At 38.2% G+C, this 16,655-nt stretch overlaps 1 protein-coding gene across 1 annotated transcript in view; it reads right to left on the bottom strand.

Annotated features, from left to right (window-relative positions):
* Nucleotides 1-16,655, bottom strand: part of PDE10A (phosphodiesterase 10A) — a 273,805-nt gene that overhangs the window by 149,640 nt on the left and 107,510 nt on the right. The window contains exon 2 of the mRNA XM_047769767.1: nt 8,162-8,290. Coding sequence (XP_047625723.1) covers nt 8,162-8,290 — 129 coding nt within the window. The remainder of the gene's footprint in view (nt 1-8,161; nt 8,291-16,655) is intronic.

Genomic DNA, 16,655 nt, shown 5'->3' with positions numbered 1-16,655 from the left:
GGTATCTTTAGCATTTTCTTTATGTAAAATCATACCATCTGCAAATAGAGACAATTTTACATCTTCCTTTCCAATTCTGATACTTTTTATTTCTTTTTCTTGACTGACTGCTTTGGCTAAGACTATGTTGAACAGGAGTGGTGAGAGTGGTCAGCTTGTCTTATTTCTAACCTTAGAGAAAAAGCTTTCAACCATAACAATTATCATAACTGATTTAGGATGAAAGGATTGAGTGAAGGCAATCAAAAGATACAAAATTCTAGTTATAAGTACATACTGAGAATTCAACGTACAGAATGATGACTGCAGTTAAAACTGCTGTACGGTATAACTGAAAGTTGCTAAGAGACTAAATCCTAAAATTTCTAATCACAAGAAAAAATTATAATTGATTTAAGTAATTATGGTCAAATTTCTTTACTATTTTTTGTCCCCTTTGGACAGCAAATTCCATTACAACTGAATTCATGTCCAATGCTTATTAGCAAATGCTAAACACATATGAGATATTTGGTAAATTGGAGTAAAATAATTTGTAAGCCTAAAACGAGGACTATGGGACAAAGTTGATCTGAGTACTAGACTCCACTTCAGCCACCAACTTCCTTTGTGATAATCTAAGTGACAAATGATAACATAGTGGCAATGGAGGGAGCAAGAAAAGCCAGGCATAAAGGGATTAGTCAATACAGAGTCAGTGTTTATTATCCCTTGCAACAGAAAAGCAGCCAAACAAGCAGAGAATAGTTGTTTTAAACTGAATTAGAATTACTGAAACTTGGAGCAAAACCCTCCATATAAGAAAAACTTTAAAAGCTTTCTTTGAATGTTTCTTCTACTTATTTCTTATTAAGAAAGCAGCATATTTAAGCAGAATACAAACACGCCTATGAAACTCCAAAATTTAAAAACAACCATGATGACATATATTTTACTAGCTCTTTGTCTATGCATTTATATGTGATTACTAATATACAAAAAGGTGATAATATACACTGTTCTGTAACTCACCATACTTTAGCAAAGCTGTCAGTTAAACACCTATTTTGGATTTTACATTGTTCCAAACTTTCCTATTGCAGTCAATGCAGAACATAAATAAATAGCTAAAAACAAAATGAGGTAGAAAGACAAAAATTTCAACAGTTCATCCTCTCATTCTTAAAATAAGAAAAAATATTTTCAAGAGGTAAAATCTGTAGCAAAACAATTCCACCATATATCAAAATTGCCAGCAGTACAAAAGCAAACAAAAATTCCAAAATTTTCACATTGTAAATAAACTATACTTCAATTAAAAATAAAATAAAGAAATGAATAAAATTTTTAATCTAATTTTTTTGGGGGTGGGGGCACTAATGGCATGGCATGAGGAAGTTCCCAGGCCAGGGATCAAACTCATACCACAGGCGTGATAATGCCAGATCCTTAATCTGATGTAACACAAGGGAACTCCTAAAAAATCTAAATTTTTTTTTTTAAAGAGTAAGAGTGACTCATTTTAACCAAATTTGTTATGTCAGCCAACTTGCTTCCCACCCCGAATTTTCTGTGCCAAGTCCTCCCCCCAGGCTCTCCCAGAAGCACACCGTGGCAAGCCCTGCAGCCCTGCTGTGGTTCCTGGTGCTGCCCCAACCACAGAGGCACCACATTTACTCTCCCGCAGGCCCCCCAATACTCAAGACAGTGGTTCCGAAATGCTAGCCTACATCAGAATTACCATGGCAAGGTGAGTTGGGGGCTTGTCAAAACAGAGCTTACAGTCCAATCACAGGAGTTTCTAATTCAGGAGGTCTGCGTCTGGAGTGAGGCCCAACCCGTGGCATTTCTAACCAGTTTCCAAGTGAGGTTGACGCTGATCTGAGAATCACACTTTGAGAACCAGTGGCCTAAATGGAGAACCAATTCCTACAAAAAGCCTTCTCCATTTTTATACCTCTTGATGACCTCGATTCTCCCAAGCGTCGTCTTGATGAAGGACGCTACAGGTTAACACTTGGTTACACACCCTCAGCTGCTGTGCGCACAAAGTTTCACGTCGTCGTTCCGCACCAAAGACGGGGAGCCCTCCAGGGCAGTAAACCAGGCAGTGGTGCTCCTATGGCCTACTGAGAGCCCAGGGCACTGCAGACAGACAGGCACGCGTGCTTCATGTAAGACACAGGCTCTATCTGACTGGCCAAAAGCAAACAACGTGGATTTTAAAATCTCAAGCAAATTTCATTCTGCTACAAATTTCTATTTGCAAACATTACGCTAGATGTTTTCTAATATACACAGTCAACAAATACTGAAATAATCTTCTTCTTTGATTGAGTGTTATTATCTGTCTTCCTCTATGAGAAAGTGATCTTGAGGGGAAAGTGTATACTCCTTCTTCTCCAATCACACGCTTGTCAACTGGCATGCTGAATAAGGAGTTAGAGAAATGAGCAGTACCTGGTCACATTCCAGCTACCCCTCACCACACAAATGAATGCTGCTAGAAATGATTATTCAACCTTTGGTCAAATTATCGAGATAAACGTTACATCTTCAGGAAGCTTTTAAAAATTAGACTAAGATCCAAACACACACATGTAGACACCCACACACTGAACGATGGTTACACTACCGATCTTTCATGAGCTTTTACTTTATCTTTAAAAATCTGTTCTGTGAAACAAAATTTTCAATGCTGAAAAAATTTTATTACATAGACACAATGAATTTTATTACACATCTTTTTCTATAACATGCGCAATTAACAAACACAACTTTTTTTTTTTTAAAGACGGGACAAGTTTTATTTGTTTGTTTGTTTGTTTATTGTCTTTTTGTCTTTTCTAGGGCCACACCTGTGGCACAAGGAGATTCCCAGGCTAGGGGTCTAATTGGAGCTGTAGCTGCTGGCCTACACCACAGCCACAGCAACGTGGGATCCGACCACGTCTGAGACCTACACCACAGCTCACGGCAACGCCGGATCCTTAACCCACTGAGCAAGGCCAGGGATCGAACCCACAACCTCATGGTTCCTAGCCGGATTCGTTAACCACTAAGCCACAATGGGAACTCCAACAAACACAACTTTTATAAAAAGAAATGCCAACAAAAACAATGTATTTTCAAAAATCCATTTGCTTAATAACATTTCTATTAGTTAGAATCCCCTGCAACCAAAATTTTTACTTGGGAAATGTAGCAACAATGTTGGCTGCACAAATAATAGCTACAGCAGCTAGGAACTTTACACGTAACATAAAAACTGCTTCAAAAATCAATCTAGTCTGTAACAAAGCTATTACATTTATTCGAATTAGTTTCATAATCACTAACAATATTTACGATGATCTGACTTAATCTTTTTTTTTAGGGCCATACCTGTGGCATATGGAAGTGCCTGGGTGAGGGGTCAAAGTGGAGCTGCACCTGTTGGCCCATGCCACAGTCACAGCAAGGCTGGATCCAGGATGCATCTACAACCTACACGTACAGGGATCAAACCCCCACCCACATGGATGCTAGTCGGGTTCGGGTTCGGGTTCATTTCCACTGAGTCACAACTGAGGTACTCCTGACGTAATCTTTTATATTATCAAATACCCAATCAACCTGACTGGATTGCTAAGGAGAGCAAATATTCTCAGAACGAATATATTCAAGCTCTACTGTTAATAATATGTACAATTATTAAAAACGATAAGATGCATCAAGTAACTATTTCAAATTAATTAATATCAACTTTATTCCCCTCCTAGTTACCAAATGATGAACTCGTTCATTTACCATTCAGATCAAGGCACGCAACGCATAAAACATTTTCTGGTTTCCATTACAAAAAACAAAAAGAAAAAGATATGAAAGTTCTAAGTGAAAATGTAATTTCAATATTTGCGATAAAGTAATTTCAAAGAAAAAAAGAAAAGTGCCCAAAGCAAAGTGTCAAGTATTTTAATTATGTATTTTTTTCTTACACATGGTAGGTATATCCTAATAGTTAACACATTATTTATTAGCGTCTTACTTACTGAAATCTTCTGACAGTGCATGCTTTCGCAAAGTTATTCATGCTTTGTTAACTTAATATCTGGCTACCACACATCCTAGCAAAGAAACCCTATCTTATATGCTAAGTAGGACAAATGCTACTTAATCTACATTTTAGGCTGAATATAGTAGGTTTAGGGAGTATGATTTAAATCCCATTAATTCTTAGTTTGAAATACCTAAGAGTTTTATTTGAATGAAAATTAAATCCTGTCTGTAGAATTGTGGAGATGAAAAAAAAATGTTGAGTAAAAAAAAAAAAAAAAAATTCATGTATTTGTTGAAGGCAGCTGACAGCACCAATATTTTTGGTATTAATTATTTGACACTTACTGCTATTCAGGATAGTGATGTGGTCTGCTACCTTCCCTTTGATGTAGAAATAAATAACAATAACAAAAATTGTTACCCACAAAAGCCAGCACTGCTCTTCATAATTCTTAAATTACTTGGGTTCAGTCAATCACCCTCTTGAATAAATAGCTTCTGTTTAGAAAATGAGTATCACAGCTACATTTTGAGGGTTTTAAACAAAATCCACATATTTTAAATATTATTCTACTACCAGAAGATTCCAATATACTTATGCTGACTTCCAGTGTTCTCACTTCTTCACGTACCCATTCCAGTATCACCAAAACTGTCAACTCACAATTGTTAATGAGGAGACATTGACTCCAGTCAAGTTAATGACTCTTCCCACAAACACTGAGATACGGGAATGGCATCGGGTTGCGAAAGTGTATTCCATCTTAGAATGTTCTTTCACAAAAGGCAAAACTTTGAATCCTCATCATATCCTGAAGTTTATTAATTTGATATTTATATTTTGATACTTATGTAGATGTTAAATAGTTTAATAATCTGAGCCTGGATGCGTACCAGCTGGACCTATCAAATTTACCTGGCATAAAAATTAGCATAAATAGAGCATTTAGCAAAACAATTCATGACCTAGATAACTGTCTTTTCTTTCCTCAGAAGTATGGTTATGAGAGCGTACAGGCGTCGATGCTTCTGCGGAAATTTTCACATATTCTCTAAGTGAGTACATGAGTCTATAAAAGAAATCAGTGCTATGGCCAATTCCCAAACATCACTGAAAATCAATTGTTTGGGATTTAGGATCAGAAGGCAACCTTCGAAGGCAATTTGCCTCAAAAATACAGACAGAGCTTCACGCATTTGAAGTGAAAATGGTATGAAAGCAATAAGGTTGAACTGAAACCTCCAGCAGTACAGACTCGTGAAATTTCCGCCTCTGCGGCCTTGTGCTGGTCCGCCTTTCCCAAGCCCTCTTCTCCTCAACGCGGAATAGACAGGGAGTCACCGTGGTCCCGATCCCTTCACAAGACCACTCCGGCTCGGAGACTCACTCTCCAGCTAAGGAGGAGGGAGCAGAAAGCTGCTATCTTCTACTTGCTGGACTGTGAGCTCCTTACAAACTTAATCATCCCAGTACCCAGCCAGCGCTTTACACGCGGTTTGCTGAGTGAATGGAAAGACAAGGTGTCCTGAGGAATTTTAAAATATATATTCTATAATCCCTTTCTGCAAGAAGCTTTTACATGAGATAAAAAGATGAGAAGAGCATACATCGGGCACACGAGGAAAACCAAGAGTAACCAGCGCCGTAGTGCTTCACTCGGAGGCTGAGACCCTAACCCTTCTGCTGTGCTGGTTTCTTAGGTCCCAATGCCTCTGGTGTGCTGTCAGGTGAAAGGGGCAGAGAGAACCACAGTGCAGGCACCCTATGCCCTCAAGCTGTTCATGCAGTTACTGCCCAGTGATTCTATCAAGAACTAGATAGATGCTGGACCCTGGGTGACCCCTTAGCTTCCCTGGTGCAATTTTAACATCTACTAAATGGGCTTAATCTTCCTTAATTTAACCAGATGTAAAGAGTGAATTTATGTGAAATGCCTTGGAAATTACAACTGATCATGGTCACATAATATTGATTCATTATAAACATGACCACAGTTTAAATACGCCATGTACTCTCTATTATTTAAGAGTTTTGTCTCCTAAGCACCAAGCAATCAGCAGGTTCTGAATAACACACTAAATGAATGAAGAAAAGCTACCTGTTTTAACAGCACAGTGTCATCACTACAAAACACACACAAGCAGTATGAAGGCTGACTATTTTAAAGGCAAAAATAATACTGTAATTTAAGTAATTATCCCTTTATTCATTAAAAAAATTGAATTTAATTTCAACTTTTTCAATTTTCTCTTTCTCTAAGCAGACTACACCTTTACATGATTTTCTGTCCGCAGAGCATAGATCACTTTCATATGATGCTTGTTTATCAACGTTTAAAAAAATAAATGTTTACTGAGTACTTAGAACGTATAAAGTACTGTGCAAATTGTTTACTCCGGCACAGTCTTCCTTACTTCGTTTTCTTTTACTAAACTGACACAAAAAGGAAGTAATCTGGAATGTCTGTCTTGTTTTCAACAAACTATTCCCCAAGACCTTCTATCTACTACCCTTTCTGTTCCTAGGCCCACGCATGGACATGAAAACACTCCCTAGGAATTCTCCCCACAAACATTTTCTTCCTCGAGACATTTTCAGTGAAGGGATTTTTGGAAGCAGAATAAGGCCTACTCGAGAAAAACACAAAATTTTAAAAAACAGTAAGAAGGGGATAAGAAAAAAGAAATGAAATGCTTCAGAGAACCACTACTTCAATCCGCAGCTTTGTAAATGAAATAAAGATGTGCAACTGGCTTTCTACATTTCACAGAAGACAGGGCAATGCCTCTTCCATTCTAATCATACAAGCTCAGGGCTGAACCTCCTTTTTAAACAGTCTGCAAGGGCCATGCTGCAGAATCTCTCTGAATATAAAGTGGATGCAATGAGATACATTCTTGATAAACTCCCGGAAAGAGGGGGTAACAAGGGTTTTACCAGACTTTAGTGGGAGAATTTAAGATTCCTTGTAAAAACCACTCTGCCACAAACTGCTTGCAGCCTTGTTTGCTGCTGATGCATTCTGCGATGTGGTGACTTCTAGACCCATCCCCACAGCTAGATGGTGAGCCCCAAGTGGACGTCTCATTTGCGTCTGGGTCTCATCTACAGCCTCAAGGCCTCCACAGGGTCACTGTCAAGGTCATCTCCTTATAAGGACAAGTTTTTCTTCCAGCATAACTGAGTATTGTTGCAGTTTCATGTTGCTATTCTTAATTATCGTTTAACTTGGGAGCATATGTATTGTTATTTGGTTAACTAATAGAAAAAAAAATAGATTTGGTAGGTATGGGATGACACAAATATTTACAAAAATTTAAAAGTTAATTATCACTGTAACACAAAATAATATGCAATTCTTTTCATTTTTTACCTCCTGCAACTGATATATTTTAGGTGCATATATGATTGTGTTGCATTAAACCTCCTAGAAATGCAATGCATGTATAATCTGCCTTGGCAATTTTATTTTAAACGGCCTGATATGGCGTCATGCTTCTCTCACCACTGACAACCTTAACAAAGGCCTGCACACAAGAGGCGCTCAGGGTTTGCTACCTGCCTCCACCTGCGTACCAGCTGATGCCAAACTTCCATTGATGCTAACAAATTCTGGCTAAAGTGAAATTAAGCGAAGGGTGTGTTCTCACAGTATTACTGTAGTCAGGCCTTTTTTTTTTTTTTTTAAGGGCATTACTTTTTTTTTTTTTTTTTTTTTGCTTTCTAGGGCCACACTCGTGGCATATGGAGGTTCTCAGGCTTGGGGTCAAATCAGAGCTACAGCTGCCAGCCTACGCCACAGCCACAGCAATGCCAGATCAGAGCCACATCTGTGACCTACACCACAGCTTGCGGCAACGCTGGATCCTTAACCCACTGAGCGAAGCCAGGCATCAAATCCTCATGGTTCCTAGTCGGATTCGTTAACCACTGAGCCATGACGGGAACTCCCCAAACTTTTTTTAACTAAGGATCATTTCCCCTAATTCTAACTTATTTTAAGTTATCTTTTTAAACAATAAAGCTCTTATAGAATTAAAGTATTAATATTTGTCTATATTTTACTTTCTAGCATCTACTAAATACCCTTTTTGTCGCTATAAACTATAAAATAATCCACAATTAATCTGAATGAGCTCTTACCTTCTGGTTTGTTGTTTTTCCTCTTTAGCCATTTTTCTACGGTCTCTGCACTAACACTTTCAGATACAAATTCATCTAATACCTGGGGGTGAAGAGAAAGATATGCCTTCACTTTTTCATCTGTCAAACCTGCAAAAGAATTGAAAAGAATAAAATTAACCAATACGACATCACATTTACATCAAAGATATAGAAAAACATGTTACACAAAGTGACTTAACATATCATTATTTTTTAAAAGATGTACATACATACAATGGGCTGTTTTTCATCCATAAAAAGGAATGAAGTTCTGTTACAACATGGAGGAAACTTAAGAAAAATACAGTAAATAAAATGACCTGGACAAAAAGGACAAATAGTACATGATTCCACTGATATGAACTATCTAGAACAGGCAAATTCATAGAGACAAAGTAGATCAGGGGTTTCCAGGTGCTGAGGAGAAGAATGAGGTATTATTTGCTTAATGGGTACAAAGTTTCTGTTTCGGATAAAGGCTGTTTTGGAAGTAGGCAGAGGTGATGGTTACACATTGTGAGTATAATTAATGCCACTGGATTACTCTTGATATGGTTAAAGTAAAAATTTTGTTATTTATATTTTACCATGATGATAAAGCAGTAAAAAATTAAGGGTAAAGTTAGAACTTTAGAAATTTCACATTAGGTTATTACATCATGTTACACAGCTGTTTTCCAACAGTAAGTTCCAGTGTTATATTTGAACCGATGCTGTGTTCCAGGGTTGTGCAGTTAAGCCTTACAAAGTACTTCTATTTTTTGTCAGTAATTATCATAAGTTTAATACTTAAGGTAAATGGAACCCTAGCAATATTATCAAACAGGTCAATAAAGCACTGGTAGATGCTAGGTGCTAAAAAACATGTTTAATGAATAAATTCTTATATTTTATTATTTCCAATAAAAATTCTCCTTTTTATTAGAGCCACTAAATCCAAAGATAAAACTAATGTTCAATTAAAATTAACTTTGATATTTTTCATTGATATTGTATACATGTAGTTGTTTCACAGAAATAATTTTTATAGTCTAATAATAACTGTTGAATACACAAAGAATTGTCAAATGAAGAACTTCTATATTTTCATGTAAGAAATATTAAATTATGTTTTCAAATTTCTGCTTCATGTTGGTATCCATTTCATTAAACAACTCAAAATCACAAAAGGCTATAAATAACTACCACTCAGTGATCATAATTATTTGTACTACTGTGTACTCTCTGTGAGTTATTCAATAATTTACCATCCTTAGGGATAGTGAGGTGAAAAAAGCAATGAAAAATTTAAGGTGCAGGAAAGAAAAAGAGAAGCATATCTTCATGTCTTCAGGGAACACGCTACATGTTTGCAGCACCAGACAAGACACAGAATTTAAATACATTAATCAATTCTGCTAGAGATGGAAGTCGCAGCTATATGATTCTATAGCTGAATGATGCTACGGAGAAGGCAAATGATTTATTTCAATGAATTCAGTATTTAAACAGTCGATTTAAACTATATAGACACATGGATCTCATTACTAATATCCATAATTATACAGTTGTATCACATAAAAGAGAACAAGACCTTGCCCACATTCACCTGGAAAAGAGCCTCAGTGAGTTAAAATCCAATTTGAGAAACTCGACAAGGTGCTAAAGGTAAGAGACTCACTAGGGAGGAGAGAGCTCTCTTGACAAAGCGAGCACGGGTCCCCAGATACGAAAGGCACAGGAAGTGGAAGTGAAGCTCCCAGGTGATCCGACCTCAGGAGACAGACCAAGCAGCCTTCGTGCTCTGATCAAGCTCTCCAGGGGGAACATATTCAACCTGTGCTTCCTTCTTAATAAAACTCCCGTCAATCACTTTTGTGACTCGACCCAGTTCTTAGCCTAACTTTCTCTTCGCTTTTTACTTCTGCTTTCTCTTCAACAATCTCTGATAATGTCAGCAAAATCTGAACCAGGAACCTTATTATATTTGATCTCTAGTCTTTTTTTTTTTTTTTGTCTTTTTGCCATTTTCTTAGGCCGCTCCTGTGGCATATGGAGGTTCCCAGGCTAGGGGTCGAATCGGAGCTGTAGCCGCCAGCCTACGCCAGAGCCACAGCAATGCGGGATCCGAGCTGTGTCTGCAATCTACACCACAGCTCACAGCAACGCAGGATCCTTAACCCAGTGAGCAAGGGCAGGGATCGAACCTGCAACCTCACGGTTCCCAGTCGGATTCCTTAACCACTGCGCCACGACAGGAACTCCTTGATCTCTAGTCTTTAAAAATTCTTCCATCACCTCAAGCTCCATCTTGACTCAAATGAGTCTCATGAGTCACTTATTCTCGAAGTGATTTTAACTCTCAACTTTCCTTTTTTCTGTTACTCTTACTCTCCATTTTTCCAGAAACTCAGGCTGAATATAATATAAAGTCATAATTGATTCCGTCATCTCATTTCGCCATAGTCCTATCTGCCAAGTTACTTATCAGATGACGGAACTGTATCTGAAATATACAAAGAATGGCCTAGAATTCAACTACAAAAAATTAAAAATGAGTCGAAGAGCTGAACACTTTGCCAAGGAAGATGCAGACATGGCGAAAAGGAAGAGTGTGAAAAGCTGCTTATTTGTCATGAGTGAGCTGATGCTGAGACTCCGCTACAGATTAGAACAGCTCAACCCAAAGACGGCCAGCTTTAGCCAGGACGAGGGATAATAAACATTCTCATTCATCACTGATAGGGATGCAAAATCAAAGTCACTTTGGAAGATGTGCGGCAGTTTCTTATACAGCTAAATGTAATCCTACCACACGATCTAGCAACCACACCACCAAGTATTCATCCCAATGACTGCAAGACCACGTCCACCCACAATCTGCATGTGAGTGTTAACAGCAGCTTTATTCATCCCAAACTGGAAGTTCCTAAAATGTCCTGCAAAAGGCAAGCTGGATACCCACATTGTGGCATATCCATGTAATTAAATATTATTTAGCAATGAGGAGAAATGAGCTAGCAAGCCATGAAAAGAAATGAGTTAGTTTTAAATGAATAGTATTCAGTAAAAAAAAAAACTTAGTCTGAAAAGGCTGCATGTAATATAATTCCAATTATGCAACTTTCTGGAAAGGCAAAACTATAGAGAAAGACAGTAAAAAGGTCAGTGGTTGCCAGGTGTGAGGGGGTGGGTGGAGGAAGACTGAACGGGTGAGGCAGCATCTTTACGGTGATGGAACTACTCTGTATGATACCATAATGGTGAATATATGACACTAGGCATTTGCCAAAACCTATAGAACTTAACAGCATGAAAATATAAACTTGAGGAGTTCTCTTGTGGCGCAGGGGGTTAAGGATCTGGCATTATCACTGCAGCAGTTCGGGTCGCTGCTGTGGCGAGGGTTCGATCCCTGGCCCAGAACTTCTACATGCCACAGGTGTGGCTAAAAAATAAAAAATAATAAACTTCGATGTATGTAAATTTTAAAATATAATTTAGAAACTCAGGCTAACCCAAGATGTAAGGCCGGATGTAACAAAAGAATCTAAATATATTACAAATTATGGAACAATCTCACTGAAGGTGTGGAGGTTAAGGCGCTGACCTACACAACTTTGGAAATGAGTGGAATCTACACGACCTGAGACAAATAAACTACACATAAGCGCTGTCCTCTAGGTGTTAAAGTTCTCCCATGGGGTGGAGTTTAGCAATGCGGACACTACTCTTCGTGTACAGTGAAACCAAACAATTAAATAAGGGAACCATGGGAACGAGATTCCTCAGTGCAGAGTGAGACGTTACAGACAAGCAAGAGAGGCGTCTTGAATGAACATGTGGGGATGGACTGGAATTTCAGACATGAGTGGAACTTTAGTTCAATACAGATACAGACAGTTTCACTCTGAAATACTGGTGGACACTCTGTGTATATACTCAGGTTAGTATACATATACACGCACTTGCCATGTTAGCTGAGATGGCCTAGAAGCAACAGTATCCAGCACCAACAAGTACCAGTAGCACCTAGACCTCAATTTCTAACACCCTCCTCCAAAGATGCATGGCTCCTTGGAGAAGTGACTAAAATACGTTAAGATAAGCTTGGAGCATCTTGTAGTGACACAAAGTGAGAGAGTGCTAAGCACGTGCACGCACGCGCGTGCACACACACACACACACACACACACTCGATGGGGGGATGTCACAAGGACACAGAAGCCAATTGAAAGAGCCCCCAGTGGTTTAAGAATGCAACAATGTAACAAAAGTAAGTAGTATTAGACTATAACCTAAAGAATAAAATAAATATCCATGCTATAATTTGAATGTTTGTGCCCTGCCCCCAGAATCATATGTTAAAACCCGAATCCCAAACTTGATGGTATACGTAGGTGGAGCCTCTGGTAGGAGCTTAAACCACGAGGGGTGGAGGCGGCCTTATGCATGAGACTAGTGCCTTATAAAAGAGGATCAAGTGAGATCCCTGGCCCCTCTCTGCCACATGAGGATGCAAAACCCCTGTGATCCAGAAGAGGGCCCTAGGTCAACCAAGCTGCGCCAGCCTACAGAACTGTGAAAAAGAGATTTCTGTTGTTTATAAGCCACCCACGATACAATACCACAAATGTGGTATTTTGTTATAGCAGCCTGAATCGACTTGGACAATTCATGGTTCATACTGATGTAAATAAATGACTGAATAAACAAGTGAACAGAGGGCAATGGACACATCTCCCATACAAAAGAATTCCAAATAATTTATGCAGATACTCTGCCCTCAAGAAGGTGGAGCATACTTCCTGACGCTTGACACTTATTTTGTATAAATTACTCAAAACTAACTTTTGAAAGATCAACTGAGTCATAAATGAGTTATGACGTCCAAGGAAACTGCTAAAGAAATTAATGGAATCCTGGATTAAGTATATAGAAGAGAAAGATGGCACACAGACCACTATGATTGTGCACTCCACTTAGAATCCCAAATGTCATTACATAGCTTTATATTTCAAGTGGAAAGATCTAATTACAGTTTTCTTCCCAAGTAACCATTCACATTTCACAAAAATAACTACCTCCTTCAACAAGAGAATGGTAGGGGAGTCATTATGTCACAGTGATTAAAAGTACAGGCAGGAGTTCCCGTCGTGGCGCAGTGGTTAACGAACCCGACTAGGAACCATGAGGTTGCGGGTTCGGTCCCTGCCCTTGCTCAGTGGGTTAACGATCCGGCGTTGCCGTGAGCTGTGGTGTAGGTTGCAGACGCGGCTCGGATCCCGAGTGGCTGTGGCTCTGGCGTGGGCCGGTGGCTACAGCTCCGATTCAACCCCTAGCCTGGGAACCTCCATATGCCGCGGGAGCGGCCCAAGAAATAGCAACAACAACAAAAGACAAAAGACAAAAGACAAAAAAAAAAGTACAGGCAAAGCTTAGTTTTCTCATTTCACCTGTTCATGTGGGCATGCGCCTGGACAAAGCACTGACCCTCCAAAAGCCTGGCTTCTTATTTATATGGTAATGAGAATAACATCTATCTCACACTATCACAATAATTCAATGAAATAATCCAAATATAGCATTTTTCCTTGGTACATTTAATAACAGCACCAAAAAGCCATTTTTTTTAACTGTATGAAAGCCAATTCTTGGATTGTCCAGAGGTTCAAATTACAGGTTTGTAACTTTAACATTAAAATTCCCAATTTTCTAAAACTTCTGGTTTTATTTTAGAGTTTAATGTATGCTCATCTTTCTTAGCCAACAAAAGCAATCTATCCTATGTTTTTAATTCTAACATTTTATCCATTTTTACTTCCTATAAACATTCAGTTTTGCAAAGGACTTTTGGGCCAATAGAGGAGCAAACCAGAAAAAGACACTGAAACAAGAATGGCCTAGGATTCCACCCACACTCTTGGAAAATGGCGGATATATGGATAATAAAATCATTCTTCTGTTTTTGTCTGACTTTGGTTTAACATTTCATACCTTCTGACGGCCTATACACTGTGTTTATGTCAATAAAAGACTCAGTTAGTATTTGAGAACAAACTCAATGAGAGCAATAGGGTCTGACCCGAGCTGTCATCGGCACACACTAGCATACAATTATTAAAAGCTTGTCACTAATAATCCACACGACTCCCACAGATAGATATGAATATAGATATTTATTCCAAGGCAACATGAACATCAGAATCAATACATTTAAAAATAGTTTACTAATAAACTATATTCTCTCATCTATGCAACATTTTGTTTGAGTACAAACAGATTATAAGATTAATCAAATAGACGTTGGACTGACTTTCATCTTATTTTTCAACATGTGGCAGGGATGCCAGGGAGCAGGGTGTTAAAGTCACAGGCGAGAGGAGGGAAGCACAAGGACACTGACGGACTGAATGAGCAGACCACGAGTTAGGGACAGTTGGATGAATTTCATTCATTTTCGCTGCATCTACTAACAACGTCAAGGTGGATTCCATGCTGAACAAAACCAAAGGTATTGAGTGGTACATATAATGGTTAGATTTAATACTGAACCTAAAAACATTTAACAAAGGGCAAAATAAAGAGAGATAAGTACTTTAACAAAGACAATTGTTTCTTTGGCTAGTAATTCTACCAACAACCAGAAAGATAGATAAGGAATAACTTCAATTCTGAGTAAGTCTTTTCAAGAAATGGATGAACATACAGATAAAAAGTTTTAATAATATTTCTTAATTCAATATTGTAGTACCGGACCGCAGAGTCATAACAACAACAAAACAAGCCGTATTTGTCTTTTAACTCATGGGAACACAAAATAATAACATCAAAGACCAAGCATTTTTCATCTTTAAAAAAAAAATCTAGTAACACTGAGGCTACCTTCATCTTTACACAAACCTTACAAGCTTCTAAAATTATAACACATTCTATTACCCATTTGGTTCTTAGGTCTACAATCCACAAATTCAGCTTTTTTCTGAAGGAGACTGTGTGTCTGTGGGTGTCTGTGTGTACTCGCACATGCATATGTATGTAAGCTTAAATTTTCGTTAAACCACACAGAGAAACATAACGGCCTCCCATGTACTTAACACCCAGTTTTAATCATTTTCATCTCACAGCCAGTATTTTCAATCTACACCCTACTCTCACCCACTCTCCTAGCACAGAATTTTGAAGCAAATCTTATACATAATTTTGCAAAATACCATTTTCACATATTTTTATTGTAGTTCATTTACAATGTTGTGTTAGTTTCAGGTGTGCTGCAGAGTGATTCAGTTACACATGCACATATAGCTATTTTTTTTTCAGATTCTTTTCCCTTATAGGCTATCACAAAATATTGAATATAGTTCCCTGTGTATCCAGTAGGTCCCTGTTGGTTATCTATTTTATATATAGTAATGCATATCTATTAATCTCAAAGTCCTATTTTATCCCCCGCCCCCCATCTTTTCCCTTTGTTAACTCTAAGTTTGTGTCAAAGTCTATAGGTCTGTTTCTGTTTTATAAATAAGTTCACGTGCATCATTATTTTAGATTCCACATATAAGCAATATCATATGATATATCTTTCTCTGACTTCACTTACTGTGATAATCTCTAGGTCAATCCATGTTGCTGCTAATGGCTTCATTTCACTCTTTTTTATGGCTAAGTGATATTCCATCATAAATCACATCTTCTTCACCCATTCACCTGTCAACAGACACTTGAGATGTTTCCACGTATTGGCTATTGTTAACAGCGCTGCAATAAACATTAGGATGCAGGCATCTTTTCTTGTTATGTTTTTTCTGGAGAGATGCCCAAGAGTGGGACTGCTGGATCATATAGTAGTTCTATTTTCATTTTTTTAAGGAACCACCATACTGTTTTCATTACAGGCTGCCAACTTACATCCTCACTGACACTGTAGGAGGCTTCCTTTTTCTCCACACCCCCTCCAGCATTTATTATTTGCAGACTTTTTTTTCCTTTTTATGGCCACACCTGCAACACATGGACATTCCTGAGCTAAGGGTCAAAGTGGAGCTGCAGCTGCTGGCCTATGCCATAGCCACAGCAATGCAGGATCCAAGTCTCATCTGCACCTTGCAGCAAAGCCAATCCTTAACCCATTGAGCAAGGCCAGGGATTGAACCCACATCCTCACCAAAACTATGTTGGGTTCTTAACCCCCTGAGTCACAACAAGAACTCCCCTATTTGTAGACATTTTTTTACTTTGATTTTTTATTTTTTTATTTTTAAATGACTTTTATTTTTTCCATTATAGTTGGCTTACAGTATTCTGTCGATTTTCTACTGTACAGCAAAGTACAGTACAAATTATCCGAGAAATACAAATCAAAACAACAGTAAGGTGAGAAAAAGAATATACTTTTTCTCACATTATTTTAATGATGGTCATTCTGACCAGGGTAAGGTGGTACCTCACTGTAGTTTTGATTTGCATTTCTCTAATAATTAGCAATGTTGAGCAT

The sequence above is a fragment of the Phacochoerus africanus genome, chromosome 2 (assembly GCF_016906955.1).
Source record: "Phacochoerus africanus isolate WHEZ1 chromosome 2, ROS_Pafr_v1, whole genome shotgun sequence".
NCBI classification, from domain to species: Eukaryota; Metazoa; Chordata; class Mammalia; order Artiodactyla; family Suidae; genus Phacochoerus; species Phacochoerus africanus.
This window is presented reverse-complemented; position numbering and strand designations above follow the sequence as displayed.